Source organism: Anastrepha obliqua, chromosome 3, assembly GCF_027943255.1.
Source record: "Anastrepha obliqua isolate idAnaObli1 chromosome 3, idAnaObli1_1.0, whole genome shotgun sequence".
In the NCBI taxonomy this organism is placed as follows: domain Eukaryota; kingdom Metazoa; phylum Arthropoda; class Insecta; order Diptera; family Tephritidae; genus Anastrepha; species Anastrepha obliqua.
The window spans coordinates 20,366,648-20,389,055 of NC_072894.1; the positions used below are offsets into that span (position 1 = coordinate 20,366,648).

The window sequence follows — 22,408 nt, forward strand, 5'->3', positions numbered from 1 at the left end:
TTGGTAAGAAAACAACAACAAAATGTAAAGAAAATTTTAACTTTTTCAAACAGTTAATATAACAAGCTAAAATTGTTAAAATTACAGCAACAAATTATACAGAGCGCGCACTAACCGAAAAAAAATTGTTAATTTGACCAACGTTTGCAGTTAGCTGAGAATTTTTGCAACAACAATTTACATGGTAGTAAAATTAACCATGGAAATTGTTATATTTAACCAATGTTATTTTTCTGGGTGTAGACGATCGGCACACATGCAGGTTTACCATTTAACCCCCATTGCAGAAGCTGTGGGAACCTTTACGAAAAGGAGACTATTCAGAACATTATCTGTAAATGGCCGGGTTAGGTAGCTAGATGATTAAGGTCACTGGGTGCTCCTTTCTTCGACCGGCTTGGGCAGTGCATCTACCTAAATCCCATCAATCTATTCAAATCTCCTTTACATCAATAGATCTGGCTGGATGTAGATATATTCCTATTAGAGGTCACATAGTGCAATCAACACGGCGCTTTAGTGCTATTTGGGGAGTGCCAACTACCTGCCATGAAATCGGCTCGCCTCTATCATTCGTAACCGAGCTGCCTCTAAGCTCGTGTCTGACGTTTTTATCGCAGTTCATCTCTAATGCTTACTCATTATCAACTTCAATATACACCACTCCTCTATACCTATAATGCTGCATGCGAAAGTGCTACTAGTCGAAATAGTATGGAAAGTATTCTTCTATTAAATCCATAAGAATGTGGACCGTTTTCTCGATCACAGCTTCAATGAGCAGAAGTATTATATTTTTCTCTTCAAGGCAGATTTCTCCAAGCGGATAGTTTAACACTGCACTCGGCTAGAAGACACTACATAGAAAATCCAGAATGAGTCTACACTTGATCGTTCCTTACTAAATATTACGCACACTTAATATTATTTCCTGAAACAAGAGAACCCACATGCACAAGAAAGCTATCGCTAAACTCATTTATATACAGAAGCGAGAGGCAGTGCATTCGAAAGAGAAGGCTTCGCGCTGATCAGCTGGTAATCGCTGGCATTTGGCGTATGCCTCAGTATCATATAACGACGTCAGCCTCGTTATTTCACTGACACACCTCGTACATCTAAAAATAGAAAGCATTTCTCCAAACAACTGTCAAACTTTGAGAAAGTGAAACTTAATATTAAAATTTGCAATCATAGCTCAATAAATAGTCTCAATGCGTCTAACTAGGAATGTTTGTATGTATTTATAATTTGTGAATTTGTATGTCTACATACATACATATACACGAGTAGATACATACCAAACATACCAAAATCAACGCCCACAATAGTTATTCCTGTTTATTGTCAATTAGTATTGATTGCTTCGTAAGTCGCTTGTGGTTATTAGAAACTCAACATTTGCTAATAACCGTAAAGCTTCTTACTGCTGCTGCTCTCAGCTGCTAATTGCATTTTGGTATTTTACATTGAAGACGCCCGGGAATTAATCTGAAAGATATTCAATATGAATTGTTTACAATAAATGGAATTGCAATTAAGGAATATATAATAATATTTATATGTTTCTATGTCATTTAGATTTAGATTTATTGGAGATTTGCACTTCCAATTTATTTAAAAATAAACATGAAATGTGGCTAAGAGGAATTTATTTCAGTTAGATAGAAAAAAAGATGCCATAAAGGAATATTTGAATATGCTATCTCGTACCCTCCAGTGCTCTATACCCATGCTCAATGCCTCATACCAATGCCCTATAAACCCAATGGAAGTGTAGCAATTTGCTGTCAAGCTTTCTACTACCTCATTGCTCTGAAGAACAATTTTGCACGTTACACAGGGTACGCCATCTTTTATGTCGGTATGTAAACGCTGAATAACTTTATCATTTATCAACCGATTGACTTCAACATACATGTTTTCGATACGTCAATTCAGTACAATTTCAACAATGGATCGCTTTACACCGAAGCAACCGATTCCGACGCTATAAAACAAACGCAGAAAAAAGATCGCAGCTTGTCATTGCTAATAAAGGTGGCCACTTTATTGATATTGTATTCAAAAAATAGTTTTAATAAACCAAACCAAATAAAAATGCCTCACTTATACAAAAAGTTTTCCAAGTTATTCAATGTTTGCATAACGACATAAAAGATGGCACACCTTTACTAAACGATGTAATGACTTTAATTGCTGCATGACTGTCTATGTAAAAGTTAACCTTGCAGTCTGTCCCAGTAGTAACTAAGGCTAGGTCTGCTGCCTTTCAATCTACGTAAACTTCAAACTGGAATACCCTGCGGTAGTCTGGGTTAGATGCGAAAGGATGTTATTTTGTAGGTCATGTGGCATGATGAGCAGAACTTAACCGTTTTAGCGATGCTCGATTTTAAAGATTATTTAAAAAATATATATTATTTCTTTATCATTAAAAAACCATATATATATGTAAGCTTTGCGTACTGTTGTGAGTGCTGCCGCTCACATGTATGGCAAACGTATTTGCAAATTGTCAAAAATTGTATAAGAAGTATCAAATGTCACACTTGCACTGTTGCCACTGATGCTTATGCTGCAAGTCATGTCGCATTTACGAACACAGCCTATACTACCCAGAGAAGATAACGATAATTTAGGAGATTGCACTTGTTTATGCGATGAGTCAAGTTTGTGAATTCAAAGCAGATGGTCGATCTACAAAAGTAATAGGAGTAAAAAACCTTTAATTGTTGATTTTTCTATTTCTAGGTTAGTCGACCGCGTGCAATTACTTGTTATGAATTCAGTTCGATAAATTAAGTTCGATATTAACAATCAAGTTTCTATTTCTAGATAAATCATATTGTGTATTTACTACTCCCAATAAAACAACATATTACATATATGTATATATATATTTTTTTTTTTGCTTGTGCGACCATGGGTTCGATTTTCGATTAATTAATTGGCATACCCTAGAACTAAAAATAGAGAAAAATGGAACCCATGAACTAAGATGTGAAAGAACTAAGAATAGAAAAAAAGGAGACGCATGAGCTTTCCCATGTTAGTTAACTAAATAATTAATAAAAATTACGACAAGAAGTCCTGTGCTGGTGTGCCAATGGTATTCTTTCCATAGTAAGACATATTCAGTTTATTGTCCAACGTTTCGGAGGTACTGCGTGCACTGGAAACATGGTATTTAGAACGCAACAATTCGATTTCGGAATTAATAGATGCGCGAGTCCTACTATAATTGGGGTTCTTGTAGATGGGCACGTGCACCACATTAGCCGAGACCAAGGCGGCGCAAATGCTGAGGAACACCAAGAACTTGAACATTTTGCTGTTTGGAATGAGAAGATAAATGCTTTATTATCATAAATATAATATAAATAATATAAATATAATGGAGAAAAAGTGTTATAAATTTCTTACCTTTGAGGATTGAGTAACAGTCGTACAGCACCAAATGATGATATACATCTATGCTAAAAATTGTTTGCACATCGCTTTTATAGTCAAGCTGTGGTGTAGTATCTTGGTGGCTATGCGTAATTAAATGTTTCGTATTACTTGAAACTAAGTAGACAGCTGAAATTTTATGTATAAATAGATTAGAACCGGTTCTGTTTGCTCTCATATTTCAAACAGCTGCATGTTTTGGTCGAATATCTTTTTGATAAACAATTCTTTGTTTTTTAAAGAGAAACTAGCAAATATGTTGGGAATTCCATGATTACATTTTATGGGCGTACGTTTCAATTTTAGGTGGGCGTCAACGAGTGCTAGAATTATTTGATGGCAATGCTAAGGTTAAGTTGTTAAGTGGTGAAGTATAATTTTTCACAATTTTTTTTACTGACTTAAGTGAAACCTGAGCTTTCAAGGCAATTAAAACAGAAAAAAAGTTTTGTTGAAATTAATTATAATAATTTGTAAGAAATTTGAAATTTTTTTTTTAACTTAATTTAAAAAAAAATAAAAAAGTTGTTTGTTTTTAATTTTAATTGAAAAAACATCTAAGAAATAAAGGTGAAAAAAAACATTAAAATGAAAATATAATGAAATTGAATGGGTTTGAGTTATAGGTGAAGATGAGTTTCGTTTGGAGATTCAATGGCCACCACATTTGTCAGCTTGTTGTTGTAATGCTGTAATATTTGCAGGTATTAGTAAGACTTCTATCGAAAAGGTGTGTCGCCGTGCAGCTAGAACCTAGTAATATAATAGCAGAATTTATAATTGAATTAGTTTGAAAAATCGAAATCGGTGTTATGCTGGAACCTCGAAGGTGCCTCTCCATCTTAGAAATTAGGTCCTTAGGCAAGTCTGGAGTTAACCGGAAAAGATTTTGGAACTCCTCTGCAGTCAAATAGAAGTCCGGCGCAAACGGTGATCCACTACCTTCTCTCCGTGCGTTAAGTCATAAGTGAAATATTCAAATGGCATACTCGCGTTTATTCTTTAATAGGTTTTTGTTTAATGTAAGTCCTTGTTTTCTCCTTAAATTTAACGACAACAAAATTGTTGTCATTTAGTCAAACAGCTGATTTTGTCTTGCGATTTTCCTGCTGAATTTGGCTACCAAATAGTAAAACCGATAAAATTGTGTTTAAGGAAACATAACAAGGCGAATGTCGTTAAAATGTGTTAGTTAATCGCACTACAGATGAGCTCAAAGCAAATCGAAGTAGTTAAAGTGTCCATAAAATACGAACAAATAAACACATAAAAGCTTTTACACTTATCGCTTGAAAAACATTCAAATCCCCCCAACTAATTTTTCTGTGGAAACCCGAGCAAAAATTGGTTTAAAAAACCATGCGACTCATGGTAAGTAAGTGATTCCACATATTTTTGTTAGATGAAAATTACTTTCCCAAAAATCAGTGAACATAAATTAATAACAGCATGCTTGTCACCTATTTATACAACAAAAAAAAGTGTGTAAAATTAAAACGGAATCCATAAATATGCACATACAACATAAACAAATTTCAATTGAAATTAGGAATTAAAATCCATTTCGCAATTATTCATCGCTACTTCACGGAAAATGTACACAGTTTGTGCGTACTGGATTAAAAGTGCTATCAAAAACCAGATATTAAACGCCTGCACAACTCAATCCTTTTGCCTTGCCCACATTGTGATTCAGTGCGTTTGCCGATGTTAGCTTTGATTCGGTTTAGCAGACGGTCAACATTCACTATACAGCAATAGTGTTAGCAACAGTAGATAGGCACTGCCTCTCTTTTAAAGCATTAACGGCTGGTCTCAGACTATGGTATTTTGAGTGCCTTGCGAGTACAGAGTGAGATAACAGTTGCGGCACGAGGAAATGCCATAAGAAGCGTGATTCAAGCGATTGAGTTGTTGGTTGTGTTCTGCCTTTTGTTTTTGTTTTTTCTTTTCAAAGAAGGACGCTACTATGGAAAAATATTATTTGTTTTATTGATAAAAATAATAGTTTTATTTAGTTGAATGTGTGTATACAAATGTATTAAATATAGGGTGGGACATGTAAAATTTGCTTTTTGAATCGACTATAAAAAAAACGAATCAATATTTTTTCAAACTTTTTTTTGTTTTGAAGATTGAACATTGTCATTTATAAATGAAAAATGTTGTAATATCGTTCAAATGACTGCCACGACTGGATTTACAGTAGGCCATTCGATCAACCCAATTTTTAAGCACATTTTCGATTGTTTTGGCTCCAATTTCATGAATGGCAACTTCGATTTCGTGTTTTAAAGCATCAATCGTCTCTGGATGGTTCGTATAGCGTTTGTCCTTAACGGCTCCCCACAAAAAATAGTCCAACGGTCTTAAATCGCAGCTCCGAGGCGGATTTATATCGGAATTTCGGCTGATTATTCGGTTTTCAAAAACGGTAGTCCATGTCATCCTCTTCAATTTTTGGAAACAACTCGTTGAGCATGTCACAGTAACGCTCGCCATTTACTGTAACTGCGGCTCCTCGCTCATTTTCGAAAAAAATGGCCCGATGATGGCGCCAGACAAAAAACCGCACCAAACAGTGACTCGTTGTGGGTGCATTTGCTTCTCTACAGTAACGTGTGGATTTTCTGAGCCCCAAGTCCGACAATTTTACTTATTGACGTAGCCACCGATGTGAAAATCAGAAAAGAAGAAGAAGACTCACCACTTTGGAAATAGGTGTTCAATATTTCCCAATTTTGTTCAAGCGTATAGCGTCCCATTTCGTAAATGTCAAACCTTTAAGTAAATTATGAACACATTTGACATGTAATTTGTGTTACCATTCTCAAAAAAATAGGTGGTTCAAAAAGCAAACGCTATATGGTCCACCCTGTATATGAAATTATTATTGTTATCTTCGCATTGCTTAGTACGACTGAACTATGGTAAAAATATTGAGGAAATAAATTCTTCGGAAATAAAATCGAAAATTTTAGCTTAATAAAGGCAATTATGCAATAAAAACACGACTGTACTGTTTGAAGTGTTTTCAGTAAAGTAAAAAAGCGATCGATTTCAACTGTAGCTCATTTGAAAGGGCTTTGCGCTTAATTAATTTGTGATAATACTTTCCTCATATATGTAGATACTTAGGTTAGATTAGGTTATGGTGGTAGTCGGGCCGTATGACCAACTCACTTAGGCCTCACAGGTCCGTTGTGATACCACTGTGCGACACGGTAACCTTGTTTATTTACTTTCATGAAACCATTTTGAGGCTCTTATGAAGCGCAGGATTGGTCTAATCCCCGCGCTAGATAGTTCTGTAAGAGAATTGAAAAAGTGTTTACCTAGACAATCTGCTCTGATTTTAGCTAAGGCTGGACAATTGCAAAGGAAGTGCTCTACTGTTTCTCCCTCCTCCTCATCTCTACAGTTTCTACAATATTCATGGGAGAATACTCCTAGCCTCAAGGAATGCCTTCCAGATAACCAGTGGCCGGTGGCACAAGCCACGACCTTCGAGATATCTTCTCTTGAGAGTCTAAGCAATTCCTTTATCATTTTCTTGTTTATTAGCGGCCATAGTAGCCTGGCTGTTACACATGTATCTTCATTTTCCCATGACCTATTGGCCTCTTGGGTAATGTTGTTTTTTATTATTAATTTACTCGTGGCCAAAGGTATTCCAATGGTACTTTTATCACTCAGCAGTTGGAGAGCCGTACCCTTTCTGGCTAGCTCATCTGCTTTACAGTTTCCCTCAATATCTTAGTGTCCCGGAACCCAAATAAGGCTGACCTTAAATACGACGCTAATATCATTTAGGGCTGATCGGCATTCCTGTGCAACCTTTGATCTTAGTGTAGCCGCATTCATTAATTGAATGGCCGCTGCATATACATTTATTTATTTATGGCCATCTGTATAAAAATTTAATTCCCCCCTTCTCCATGGCCTTGGTGTCTGCCACTCCCTTCTTGACGGTATACTTGTCTTGAAGAGCTTGTCGAAGGTTAGTCTAGGAGTAGAATAGTCTATTTCTTGTTTGTGACTGTTCAGAGTATGCAAACTACACGCGCGGCCAAACCGCCGTTCTTTCCACGTTTTTCCCCTACGAGATTTAGTGCAGGCAAATTGATTAGCACTTTGTTTGGGGTAGTCCTTAAAGCGCCAGAGATGCATAAAAAAGCTGCTCTTTGGACCTTACTCATGATTTTTGCGTAAGTTAGAGCAGATAGCCACCATACAAGTATTCCATATATTAGGATTGGTCTAATTACAGAAGTATAGAGCCAATGTGTAACACGAGGTGTTAGTCCCCATTTAATACCGACCGCTTTTTGAAAGTATATAATGTGACGTTAGCCTTTCTTACTCTTTCCTCAATATTAGGTTTCCACGCGAGTTTCCTGCCTAATATGAGTCCTAGATATTTCACATTCCCTTTCAAAGGAATCTCCACACCCTTAAAAATTAGCGGGTAGATTATAGAGAGTCTACGTTTCTTTGTAAAGAAAATGATTTCAGTTTTTGCGGGGTTTATACCGAGTCCCTTGCTTTCAGTCCAGTTTCTAAGTGTGGCCATGTTAGAGTGCAGAATATCCATAAGAGTGTTAGGACATTTGCCTTTAACAGCAATTGCTAAGCCATCTGCGTAAGCAGTGACGTGGCAACCCCCTCTTTCCAGGGTCAGCAAAATCCAAGGCCTGCCAAAATCCAGGAAGAGGCGGGAGGACACCGCCTTGCGTGGTGCCTCTGCAGACCTTTCTGCTTAGAGTAGTAGCCGTTACTTTTCTTTTAACGATAGCAGGGCAACAGCGTGTGGTTCAACTCCAAAATCTTCTAATGAATCTACTATAGCGTTTGCATGTGTATTGTTGAAGGCGCCTTCTATATCTGCGAAAGCAACCAATGCAAACTCTTTGTTATTGAGAAAAATGTTTAAATATGCTATTTTTGTATTTGAACAAAAACTGTAATAAAAAATTGCTTGTTTTAATTCTAATGAAAATTCCCAAAAAATTTAAGTAAAATTAAATTGTCCTTAAGCTTAACCTAAATAATCATCGTTTAACATAAATATGTTTTGTGAATTGAAAATAAAAAAAAAACAAATTTTTCCCCAAAAATGTTGAACAAAAAATGTTATTTAAAAAAAGAAAAAAAAATAAAGAGTATATTTTATCATAAAAAAAATTCGTTTAACATAAACATGTTTTGTGAATTGGAACTTGAAAGTAACAAAACATTTAATGAATAAAAAATTAAAATTTTAAAATTAAAATTTGATTTTTTGTTTTGAGCAAATACTTTTATTTTGAATAAAAAACAATTAAAAGTTTTAAGACTTCGAAAACTTTTATTTTAATAAAACAACAATTGAAACGGTTATGAATTGAAAATTGGATATGAACAACCCCAGTTTTCCCAAAAATGTTTAACAAGTAAGCAAAAATTATGTAAGAAAACGAAACCGCAGATATTTCTCTAGAGGAAACTCTATATTGAAATTCGTAACATTTAATAAAGATTTAAAAAAGAATAAACAAGATAAATAAATTAAATTAAATTATTAAATTTTTTTTCTATTTTTATTTTATTTTTTCAATTCACTTCTTAACCCTCAAACCAACAAATAAATAAATTTTCAGAAAATTTTACGACAATATCCAACTTACTAGGGTCACATAACACGGAATTGCTTGGATATGCTTTTAATAGAATTTACATATATTCTTCTTCTTAATTGGCGCGATAACCGCTGACGCGATTTTGACCGAGTTTAACAAAGCGCGTCAGTCGTTTCTTTCTCGTGCTAACCGGCGCCAATTGGACACACCAAGTGAAGCCAAGTCCTTCTCCACCTGATCTTTCCAACGCAGATGAGGCCTTCCTCTTCCTCAACGTGCAAAGTTCCCAAAATCTTCCACAGAATCTTTCTCTCGAATACTCCAAGTGACGCCTCATCGTATATTGTCATCATCAAAGCTTCTGCACCATACATTAGGACGGGCATGATGAGAGCCTTGTAGAGTGTTAGTTTTGTTCGTCGAGAGAGGACTTTACTACTCATTTGCCTACTTAGTCCAAAGTAGCACTTGTTGGCAAGAGAGATTCTGCGTTGGATTTCCAGGCTGACATTGTTATCGGTGTTAATGCTGGTTCCTAAATAAACGAAGTCTTTTACACCCTCGAAATTATAACTGTCAATAGTGACGTGGGTGCCGATACGCGAATGCGCCAACTGTTTGTTTGAAGACAAGCAGTACTTCGTTTTGTCCTCGTTCACCACCAGACCCATTCGCTTTGCCTCTTTATCCAGTTTGGAGAAGGCAGAACTAACAGCGCGGTTGTTAAGGCTGATGATGTCAATATCATTTCGCATTTACATATATTGCAATCACATAAAGCGAAAGCATGTTTTATTTTATAATCAATAATAAGTTCAAGTGTTATATCCTTTTGCAACGTAGCTAGGCATAGCTTTGAATTCTTGTTTCTTTTATAAAATTGTAAATAAATTTCCATTACGCCTCCTTACAATTAGCTTGTTGCTGTCAAGTTTCATTTAAATTATCCAAACTACCTTTTACGTACAGATGTATGTATGTATGTATGCATGTATGTACACATGTATGTATGTGCGTACTTATATATTCACAACGAAATTTCATAGGTACACTTTGCATGCACTTTATCCTTTACTTTCGGTTTACTAATATATTTGAACATTTAAATTTAGTTAATATTTATACCTTTAAAAACCAACCCACTCACTTTTACCCATCCTTAAGCACTTAGGTGGAATATAAGCAAAAAAACAAACAATTACATAACCGTTTTACTTCAAAGTATACTTGATTTCAGTTTGTGTTGAGTTTGCAAGTACCAAGTACTGGTTCACATTTCCACAGTACTCCTTTGTGTATCATTGAATTAAACTCTACTCGCCCTTTTATGATGCGCGAAATTAATGTTGCAAATTTTCATCTATTTCGCAACCACTCCGACAACCTCGCTTAGGCGCCAGTCGTGTTGGCTTACCGAGCAATCCGAGTAGTCGCAAAGGCTCCATACTTGATGTCACTCAACAACAACAGCAGCTGCAACAACACTTGCCGGTGGGCATTGGCAATGCAGCGACCAGTCCACCTTCGGATGAGGAGAACAAACAGTTTACGACGCGTTGGAAGGGTTCGGGTAGCAATTTGCGTCCACAAAGCGCCAAACAGGCCTTATCAATGCTAAAGCAAGCCTCGTCCGCCACAAATGTAGCAATGCAAGGACAGAGCGGCAGCACCAGTGGCAGCCTACTGAGCGTCGGTGCTGACAGCCCCAAGCAGTTGCGCAAGGGCAGCATGATTAATCTGAAGACGATTGCTGGCAACAGCAGCGGTGCAGACAATACACTCGGCCCGACGACGGTGCTGCAGCGCAAAGGTAGTGTCTATGCGCATGCAACAACGGAGCGTGACACGGGCAGCAGTGGTTCGCCACAGCGCAAGAGCAGCATTTATCCAGGCGGTTGGAAAGCAGGCGCTCCCGAAGCTGAGTCCCCGCTAATGCGCAAGGGCAGCATGTTCAATGTGAGCACCAGCGACAGTCCGTCTATGTTGCGCAAGCAGAGCATGGCACCGCATAACGCAAGTGCCAAGAGCCTGAGTCACGGTAGTCATTCGGGCAGTATCAGCAGTTTAACGTCCACGACTGTAACCACAGTCGCCACTACGGGCATCGATACGGACTATGGACTCAAAATGGGCCCAGGACAGATACATCCAAAGGGCTATCGCTTGACAATGGTGCGGCATGGTGAGCTGAAGATGGGATTTACGAAAATCAAAGGCGTGGTAGAAGTGGAGGTAAGTACGCTGATGGAGGTGGGAGTGGCACGCAAGAAGCCTGGTATGACAGCACAGTGTGCATGTTTGTGCTTGCGTTGCATGTTGCACAGTCGCTGTGGTGTTTCTAAATGGCAGTTAAAATTTAAAATTATACGCTCATATGCAGTCCGTTCAGCTCGCCGAGGGCGCGTTTGTGCCGCAACATTGATGAGTTCATGGAAAATTTATGAAAGTTGGCGGGCGGTTGCATGCCCAATTAACTTTTCGCGTAGAGTTGAGTTTCATGCATACGGGCCGTATACAACACCAGCTAACTGGCCGCAAGCACAAATGCGCGTGCATAAATAACAACTCAACATGACCATTAGTAGCCATTCTGCCGCATTTTATAATCCTTTCATTCTTCACCGCCATTTGCACTGTTCTGCGAGTGGCACTCACACAATTGCCTTTGTTTGTTTTTGATTTCGTAATTGCAGGTGATATGTGCACGCAATATAGTGCCCGTGGACTGTGAAACGCCGCCGGACACATACGTAAAATGCTATGTCAAGGATGGCGATCGACTGCGGCATAAGAAGAAAACGCGCGTGGTGAGGCATTCGGCAGAGCCATTCTACAAACAGACGCTCAAGTATCAGGTGAGTGCGGAAGCGGAAACGGAAATGGAAGTAGTGTAATCAAATATCTATATATCTGTACTTGAATGTGTGCAACGTAACACAAAAACTAGCGCTAAGTCCAGCAAAGCGTGCATTCCCCTACTAATGGTCATATAGCAAAGTAGGTCAGGTGACTGGGCTGCCTCATCAAAACGACAACTCTCGTTGTTGGCAGTATGGAGAGGGAAAGGGGTTGGCAGTTGTTGGTTCGTTAGTATTAAGTACGCACACATAAACACTGACACGCTAGCCTGCACCTGCTCATTTGTGAGCTCTGCCTTTTCTTTATTGCTGATGATTGCCCGTTGCAAGCTGCGAGCAGCGTGGGTTTAATCACAAAACGCTCATTTAGCTGTGACATCGAAGCACTTGCACATATGCACATACAGGGTTGGCCATATTAAACTGACCCATTGAGTAACCCTATAACTTTTTACTGTAATTTGAAATCTAAGGTTTACGTCAACAAGCCAAAGACACTAGGCGCACTTAAGGCCAATATCCGACGGGAAATAGCCGCCATATCGGCCGAGACGCTGGCCAAAACTATGGAAAACGCCGAAAAACGGGCACATTACGCTATACGAGCTAAGGGCGACCACTTGCGCGATATCATATTCAAAAAGTGATGTAAACGAATCTCCTTGAACTAAATTAAATGTTTTTCACAATGAAACACAAAAAATGTTTCTTTTTCCATATTTTTTTAATAATCACATGGGTCAGTTTAAGATGGCCAACCCTGTACATATCCAAATACGTGCTAAGGGCGACCACTTGCGCGATATCATATTCAAAAAGTGATGTAAACGAATTTCCTTGAACTAAATTAAATGTTTTTCACAATGAAACACAAAAAAATGTTTCTTTTTCCATATTTTTTTAATAATCACATGGGTCAGTTTAATATGGCCAACCCTGTACATATATGTGAATACACATGGAGGACAGTGAACAGCGGCAGCAGACTACACTAAAAACATTGAAAGAATCAGCAAAAGTGCAACCAAGAGTTGCCAATTAGTTGCACTTCTTACAAATAATATCTACCGCAATTCCAGTGTACCTTAATTAGATAAACTATTTTCACTCTTTAATAAATGTACTCAGGCCACCTGTTATGACGCTCGTTAAGTAAGCTAATTGCCTTGCCATATAACCTCCAAAGCCTATGCGTGTTCAGCCTGCTCCGTCCACACATTCCCTCTAGAAGTTATGGGTATATTTCTCGCTACAGTGCATTGTGTTTTGATATAGATATTCTTGCAGTGTCTAGTAATAGGACTATGAATAAGTTCGTGCGGTTTTACAACAGATGGCGTAACTTGATTATTATTCCATCGATCCACATTTCCAAACATTCATTGGAGAGCTACTGTCGTAAGGCACAAACGTCAGTATAAGTTTTTTATTTGAAGCGTAAACAACAATATTTTTACCACACTTGAAAATGTCGAATTTCGTGCCAAATAATGTGTTTTTGCGGGGAATTCTTCTTCATTATTTTAATATGAAGAAAAAAGCAGCCGAAAGTCATCGTATCTTGGTGGAAGTTTATGGTGAGCATGCTCTAGCTGAGCGAACGTGCCAGAAGTGGTTTGCACGCTTTAAAAGTGGTGATTTTGGCTTGGAAGACGAAGAACGCGAGGGTGCGCCGCCAAAGTTCATGGATACCGAATTGGAGGAATTGCTCGATCAAGATCCGGCTCAAACGCAAGAAGAGGTTGCAAAAACTTTGGGAGTTGATCAATCAACCATTTCCAAACGTTTAAAAGCCATGGGAATGATCCGAAAGGTAGGCCATTGGGTGCCGTATGAATTGAAGCCAAGAGACGTTGAACGCCGTTTTATGGCATGCGAACAACTGCTTCAACGGCACAAAAGAAAGGGTTTTTTGCATCGAATTGGGACTGGCGATGAAAAGTGGGTCCATTACGACAATCCAAAACGTCGGGCAACGTATGGATACCCTGGCCATGCTTCAACATCGACGTCGGCGCAGAATATTCATGGCCTGAAGGTTATGCTGTGTATCTGGTGGGACCAGCTGGGTGTTGTGTATTATGAGCTACTGAAACCGAATGAAACGATTACGGGGGATGTCTACCGACGACAATTGATGCGTTTGAGCCGAGCACTGCGAGAAAAACGGCCGCAATACGCCGATAGACACGACAAAGTTATTTTGCAACATGACAATGCTCGGCCACATGTTGCACAAGTGGTCAAAACATACTTAGAAACGCTCAAATGGGATGTCCTACCCCACCCGCCGTATAGTCCAGACCTTGCGCCATCCGATTACTATCTCTTCCGATCGATGCAACATGGCCTGGCTGACCAGCACTTCCGTAATTACGATGAAGTCAAAAAATGGATCGATTCGTGGATTGCGGCAAAACCGACCGAATTTTTCACAAAGGGAATCCGTGAATTGCCAGAAAGATGGGAAAAAGTAATATAGTAGTAAGCGATGGACAATACTTTGAATATTAAATTTGTAACCATTTTACGTCAATAAAGTTTCAAATTTCGAAAAAAAACCGCACGAACTTATTCATAGTCCTTTATTTTATTAATAACTATATTTATTTAATATAGTTTCTACAGTTCTAAATACAAGGTGGCGCAAAATTAATCACTCTATCGGGATATTTATAATTTTTGCAAATGGCGTCGTCCGGCAATCAAATCCGGTGTAAAGATCAAATTAAGGTTTCCATCACTCAAAATCATTTTTTTGGTTTTTTATTTGATGAAAAAGCTACTCAAAAACAATATTGGATGATTAACTTTGCGCCAGTTTGTACTTATGTCTTAGTTTACCTAGAAAATCTATTGCCTTCGGTCTATTTCATATATTTGAGTATCTGATCACCTCCTATTTTCCGATCCAAGAAAATGCAATAGAACTCCTTTTGAGATTAAACCGCTAAAGCAGCCCATTGAAACCGCAGCAGAATCTTCCAAGCAGCCTACGAGTACTTAGTCTTAGCCAATTATTTTCAGGTTTTTTTCATATACATATACACTAATAAATATATGTTTACATATATAATTGGCGTGTTTGCCCGCCGAGGGCCGACCACTGTTAGAAAAAACATTTCTTCATTTTGGTGTTTCACATTCATATTCATATTCATATTCACATTCATATTCACATTCATATTCACATTCATACTAGTATTCGTATATATATTCATTCTCGTTTTCACATTCATATTCTTATTCGTATTCATATCCAGAATTTGGATTCTTTACGCATTCTTATTTATTTTCATATTCATATTTCTGTTCATATTTGTATTGACATTCAAATTCTTACTCGTATTCATGTTCACATTCATACTCGAATTCGTTTCCACATTCATATTCATACTCGTATCCATATTTGTATTCATATTCAAATTTGTATTCGTATTTGTATTTCCATTCGTATTAAAATGCATATTCATATTCGTTTTCGTCTTCCAATTCACATTCATATTCATATTCTTAGTTATATTCATACTCGTAATCGTAAGTTCATTCATTATTTAATGCTTTAAAGAGTGTGACGTGCGAGGCGCCAATTCCACGCTTTCACCTCTACCAAAACCAAAAATGTTTCAAATCGTAAAGTTGTTTAACTTTATTCATGTTTTTGTGTTCTATTTTTCTTCCAGAGTGCCGATGTTTTCGGACGCAATATCGTCATCATGGTCTGGCAACGTTGTGTCGGCTTTGAACACAATCAAGGTTTGGGCGGCACTGAGGTCAATCTGGACAAGATCAATGCTTCGCAACGCATCGGTGGTTGGTATCCACTATTTCCGATGCACTCATTAGGCGGATCGGATTCGGATAATTCTCCTTGACCGATCACGCGCACACCAAATACAATGAACAATAATAAAATCGACACCACTACAAAAACTGAAACAATAAAGAATGGAAAACGAAAAAGAGCAACTACAACAAAAACACCAAAAACTATTTTATTCTATAATAAGCAAAATGATAATAATGATAATTACAATAATGATAATAATGTTTTATGTAGCGTAAATGCTCACTGGCAATTTGTTAGAATTCAAGGGCTAATATTGGCAACTATTTAAAAATGAAATATTACTTACAACTACATACAATTAATTATTAAATTAAGTAAATTAAGATTTAGGAGTGGTTGTGGCAGAGTTTCCAAAAGATGCAAAGATCTTTTGGAAATGCAAGAAATTGCAAATGTATTTTTAAAAACCAAAAGCAGGAAAAGTAATGCATATTTTGTTAGAAGAGTTAATGAGGGATGCTTCTATGTAATTTGTGGCAAAAAACACCACTACATACACCACATATACCATATACTATATATACATAAGCATACATATACACTTTGTATGGGTTGTAAGGAAATGTCAGTTACGATTTGTGCGCACATACTTAGAATGAATGAATACAAAGAGCAAAGTAAGATTTCAGTTTTAAAATACGGATTGACAATTATTTGGTCGATTTCGCTTTGCTTTTCTTAGTAGTGTGTCGCACATCGAAAAAAGGATTACATTAAGTGGCTGCGTTGTGACATTTCGTAACACTCACTTTTTGAGGAAAAAGTCACTCAACTACACAAGTAAAGGCACTATGAGATATACACACATATATACACTCATACATAAATGGTTGTTTTGTTGCAATTGAATGTAAAGGAGATAGAATTATCAGATAGGATTATCAGAAAATTGTGAAAAATAAAAATATAATTAACCGAATATTGCGTACCTTAGCACTGAAGCACTCATCACAGCAGTACAACTATGAAAACAAACAACAAAAAATTAAACACCAGCGTAAGCACCATCATTCCACGCCCACCATCGCTTCCATTACACTTGTATACAAAATTTAAATTTTATATGTATATTTATATATTTTTGCAAATGTGTTCCTACTTACAAATTCAGCGAATGATAGCGCAATAAATAATTGTTAGAGGATATAAAGTGCGTGGGCAAAGTGGTTAGTCTATTTTTAGGCGTTCAACCGAAACTGGCAGGTAAGCAAAGTTATTAGGCAATTTTATGTGATTTTAATACGCACCACCACAAACACACTTCATTATTGCTGTTGCAGTTGTTAGCTGGTAATCAGACCAGATGTTGATGGAAAAAGGAGAAATGAGTTGTTGCAATGCAAATAAAACAAAAAAGGCTATGGTCGCGTGCATAGCTTTGCATAAACTATTTTTAGGCAAATTTGTTGTATTTTAAATAGCAGAAAAATTAAATGGGGTGTACGTTTAAGGTGTAATGTTATATATAAATAGGCAAAATAAAAATTAACTGTATAAAATTTAAATCCATAGCGAAACAAAAAAGTATATACATAAATACTTATTTTATTTGAAAACAAAAGCACTGGCTGCTAGGGCCGTTAGCTTAATAGAATAATATACTACACAAAAAAAAAGATCTATTAAGTCAAGTACAATAAGCTAAGGCGGGGAGTAGCAAACTACGACAAATGAAAACGAAATAATTTAACGCTCAGATGCTGCACTCAACTGTACAATCGAGTTTACCTAAATAGAAATCATGAATATTAAATTTCACGGACAAACACTTTAAAGTAAATCAACAACTGAAAATTTAGCAAAATTATACATTTTTTTTAATTTTTAATGTCATAATATGGAAAATAGCTCTAAAAGCCCGCGTGTAGGTTTTGTTTTTGTAAAAAGAAATAATTTCCTAATTTGCCTAAAACTATAATTAAAACTGTTAGGTATCAATATAATTTAAAATTTTGTTTTCAATTTTTTTTAAGTTTTTTTTTTGGAAACAATTTTTATTTACTACTAGCAAACCCGGCGAACTCCGTTTCGCCACCAGATGGCTTCCTTTTTTGTAACATTTCGTTTGGGGATTAAAAGATGAAGAAAACATTGTTTTTTGTTGTATATTTGAAAAGGAAAAATTTTATTTCATTTCATAACAGTAATGAATTGATTTCGATTACAAAAATGAAGTGTAAGTTAGTTGAACTTCTGTAAATAAAAAATGAAAGTGAATCCAAAGTAAATACTGAATCGAAGCGTTATACGTGTCCGCAAATTATCCGTTTCATTGAAGTACTGTTTGGTAAACCATATTTTTTGTTCTTTGGTCTCCCAACTCGTTAACACGCAACGCATAGCTGCCCATGTGAAAAACAATGGTTTTCTAAATTTATCCCACAAACACTAATCAACTTGTTAATTGTCATTGCGAACGCAAGGCGAACCGGAAATTGCAATCGTTTGAAGTCAAACGGAAGATCAGTCGGAATCATTGGTATTCGAGGAATACATACATTTTCACCTGCGTACTTTCCGTTAATAATGGTTGCCTCAATCAAATTCGGCATAAGTCTTTTCACCGCAAGTCGAGTACCGTTGCAAAATCGCGGTGAATTCAAATTACGCAATATCAACTTTGAATTGCAAGTTATGTGGTGGAAATCATGGTAACTCCAGAGGGTTCAAAAACTCCGTTGGATAATTTACTACATCATCGGGATTTGTTACGGAATCAACGGATTTGTATGTCACCAAAGCCATCGATTTTTGATTGAATGGTGAAATTCAGTGCGTGTACATCATTATTCTTTGCGGCGAGAACTGCTCGTTGACTTAACCAAGCATTATTCTGATAATTCTCACTTATGTTTGGGACAACATTTTCAATAAGGGCTAATTGAGAGCCTACAAATCGGTAAAAGTCGTTGGTAAGAGTAATTAATGCAGCTGTCGCATCAACTGGGACTTTTCCATTTCCAACAGCTAACAATTATTTGGAAAATTGTGCAGCACTTTGATCATTTTGAAGTTGAACTCTCATATTAGTGGTTGGCGATAATGTTTTTAAGCATTCAATTCATTTGTAGGCATTCCACGGCGAATTACTGGCAACATCTATCTGAAATCGCCTGCCAACAATATCATCAAGCCCCCAAAGATGTTGTTATTTCGCCAAAGATCCTTCAGTGTGAAGTTAAATGCTTCAAGTGCTTCTTATGTGCCATTGTGCACTCATCCCAAACAATGAGCTTGCATTGCATCAACAATTTTCTCATTGCACTTATGTTATGCATATTGTATGTTGGAGTATCGATTGTGTTTAAATTGAGTGGCAACTTAAGGGCAGACCGCCATCGAGAAGAGTCGCCGCAATTCCAGATGATGCCAATGCCAAAGCTATGTCACATCTTGATCGAATAGTGGTCAAAATCAATGAAATGACAAATGTTTTTCCTGTTCCTCCAGGTGCGTCCAGAAAGAATAGATCACCAGTATTATTGTCCACCGCTTGCGTTAATGTTTCGTAAACTTGTTTTTGCTGTTCATTCAGCAACGGCACATTATTTCGAACGAATTCCTGCAATGTATCAACATTGCATTGCAGCTCTTGATTTAATTCTTGGTTGAATGCATCGTGCATCGATCGATTTGGAGCAACCATTCCTACTTCAATCAGTAGTTTGTTTGCAATAGTCAAGCATTGCTCCTCAATCAGAATCAATTCCTCATTGTAGATTTCATCGGTTATTTGCATGTCGGGATTATTCGTTCGAATGCGCAAGCGATGCAAGATATCTTCATATATGTCGTCTTTGTAGTTGTTCCATAACTGAATTGGTTGTGAAGGGAAACATGGGGTGATGATAATTGCGAACAGCGTTCGTATTTGGTACGCATTTGATGAAACAACCGAATCGACAAGAGTTAAATCCCAATGAGAATCGTTCTCCAGAGAACCCAATAGTTGACATGCTTCTCGATATGCTTGGCATTGGTTTTTCGAATGCGCAAATGATTTTGGTTCACGTACATTTACCAACAGCAGTCGCAAATAAAAACATTCATCGTTTACAAGATCAGTGGAAAAGACCTGTGGCCAATCTGGATTTGGAGTTCCTTGTTTGCGACGTTGGAGTTTCTTTGTTGATTGATTCCAAGTGTACCTAATACTTGGGTATTTCAACGCACATCAGCGTCGCTGCGAATGGATCTGTTTCACACATTGTAAAGAAGCTAGTCAATATTGTCGATGGTGGTCTCTCAGCTCGTGTGTCGCATTAGCCTCAGTGAAGTAAACTCTTTGTCCCTTTTCCAAATTCACTGCTAAATGTACAACTGTGGGATATCTTTCATGAATTTGAAATGACAATAATCGCCACAGTGCTTCATTAGTACTGACGTATCTGCCCATTTGGAAGTTGCTGATTTCGTCATTTGTATTTTCCGACGCAATACCAAACGCAGCCATGTCACTGCCTTTTGTGACGTACTTGCACAAATATTTGACTGATTTGGCCGAATGACAACTATCAACGTTCGCATGTGTTTCGAAAATTCGTGATAGCACGGGGGAAATATGGTACAATGAATTCATTTCCGATCTTACATATGACTATGTCATTTTGGATTATGGACAGACTAGTAAATTTAACCTCAAATGCACAATCCACATAATTTACACAGTTCAACTTACCATCTTAAGGACAAATGTCTGCTGTTCAAGTTGAATAAAAATTTGCCCAATACGCGTGATTGATTTGATGGTTTCCAATTGAAATGTTGGGAAACGAATGAATTTAACCTCAGTTTCACAATTTCACAGTGAACACAATACCGGTTTTAAGTTAGCGTTTGAAAGAACGTGCGCATAATAAATGTCACATGAAATTAACTGAGCAGAGTACATGCTATAAACCTCACGGAGCCCGAGACCTTTCCAACGAATACAAAACCGTGGAAATCGGTTGATGCGTTCTGGAGTTATAGCATCAGGAAGGAATTCCCGACTTATTTTTATATTATCGATAAATGTGTCCTTTACCCAAAATATTGAATTCTGGTTGTTTGAGAGAAAACATAAAATCTTACGATATAGTACATGGGCGAGCATGGTGACATTTTTTTTAAATTTGAGTCTTATGAAAGAAAGACTCAGCTGAGTCTTATAAAACAAAAATTCGCAGCACAGGTTGCAAAAAAAAACATTTTTGTAAAATGTACTCATTATGTGAAAAAAACTGAAGAGCCTTCAGCGATAAGAAAATGTATTAAAAATTAACCCGATTTAAGCCGCTTAAAATTTTTACTTGCTTTGCGAAAATTTCACAACGGGCTATGTCACAAAGCAATCAACATTTTTTAAAAATCTCGGATCAACGAGTTTTAAATTTAGATGTGAAATTGTGGATTTTTCTACATTTTTTAAAAAGTTTAAAAGCATGATTTCAAGAGTTTTTAAGCATTAAAAATTGAAAAAAAAATTTACAAAAAAAGTTTAATTTGCAAAAACAAATGTACAAAAGAAGCCAGTTTTTTATTAAGCGAAAAACTGTCAGCGAAAAAAACAATTATTAAAAGTCAAAGTGATTTTTAGTCGCTTCTAATTTGCGCTTATTTTATTAAAATTTCAATTTCAAAATCCAGATAAACAAGTTGAAAATTTAGATGTGAATTTGTGGATTTTTCGAAATTTTTTTAAAGAATTAAAAGTCTAATTTAAAGAGTTCTTTTAATCATTCAAAATTTAAAAAAAAATTAACAAAAAGTTTAATTTGCAAAAACATTTACAAAAAAGTAGAAATTATTTATATTGATTTGTATGTGAAAAAATTCATTAAAAGCCAAAGTAATTTGTAGCCGTTGAAATTGAGCGCTTATTTCACTAAAATTTCATTTTCAAAACTCAGATAAACAAGTTGAAAATTTAGATTTGATTTGTTGAGTTTTTCTAACTTTTGTATAAATTTTGAAAATAAAATGTATATAGTTTTGGTTAAAGCATTAGCAATTAAAAAGAAGAGAATTAAACAAAAAAATTTTAATTCGAAAAATATTGTAAATTAACAACAAGAAAAATAAATCACTCTGTTCCAGTTGTGCTCGCCAGTGTATTTTCATATATTTCTGCAAGCAAAGATTTGCTTTTATTGAATTTTTCTAAATTTTTTGTAAAGTTTGAAAATATAATTTATATAATTCTAGTTAAAGCGTTAACAATATTTACAAAAAAATATGAGAAAAAAACTTTAACTCGAATTTTTTTGTAAATTTAGAAAAAATCACTTTTTATCCAGTTATGCTCGCCATTGTACTTTCATATATTTCTTCTCTTTCTCTTCCAAGTAACTTCAAGTTAATATCTTAAGTTAATATTTAAAAAATTTTTTTTTGTTTTTTAAGAAAAATTTAATTAAGCAATTTTGAACTCGCAAACACCCGTTAACTTATGTATGTGTATTTCAAACAACAAAATACTTCTTCAAGCATATTCGAAATAAAATTTTTAAATTTTACTTCCGTAACTTTTTTCCTGCTCAAAGAAAATTTGAGAGTTTTATTCGTTTGTGGCTAATTTTCATTTGATATTCATAATTACCCCATTTAAATTATTTATTAATACCCCAATTTAAAAAAATTATAGAAAT

The 22,408-nt window shown here is 36.3% G+C and overlaps 1 protein-coding gene across 1 annotated transcript in view; it reads left to right on the plus strand.

Moving 5' to 3' along the window:
- The window catches only part of LOC129242513 (regulating synaptic membrane exocytosis protein 2), a 250,808-nt gene extending 235,004 nt beyond the window's left edge, over nucleotides 1-15,804 (plus strand). The window contains exons 13-16 of the mRNA XM_054879192.1: nucleotides 10,465-11,020; nucleotides 11,126-11,303; nucleotides 11,765-11,926; nucleotides 15,613-15,804. Coding sequence (XP_054735167.1) covers nucleotides 10,465-11,020; nucleotides 11,126-11,303; nucleotides 11,765-11,926; nucleotides 15,613-15,804 — 1,088 coding nt within the window. The remainder of the gene's footprint in view (nucleotides 1-10,464; nucleotides 11,021-11,125; nucleotides 11,304-11,764; nucleotides 11,927-15,612) is intronic.
- Nucleotides 15,805-22,408: the final 6,604 nt, after the last annotated feature.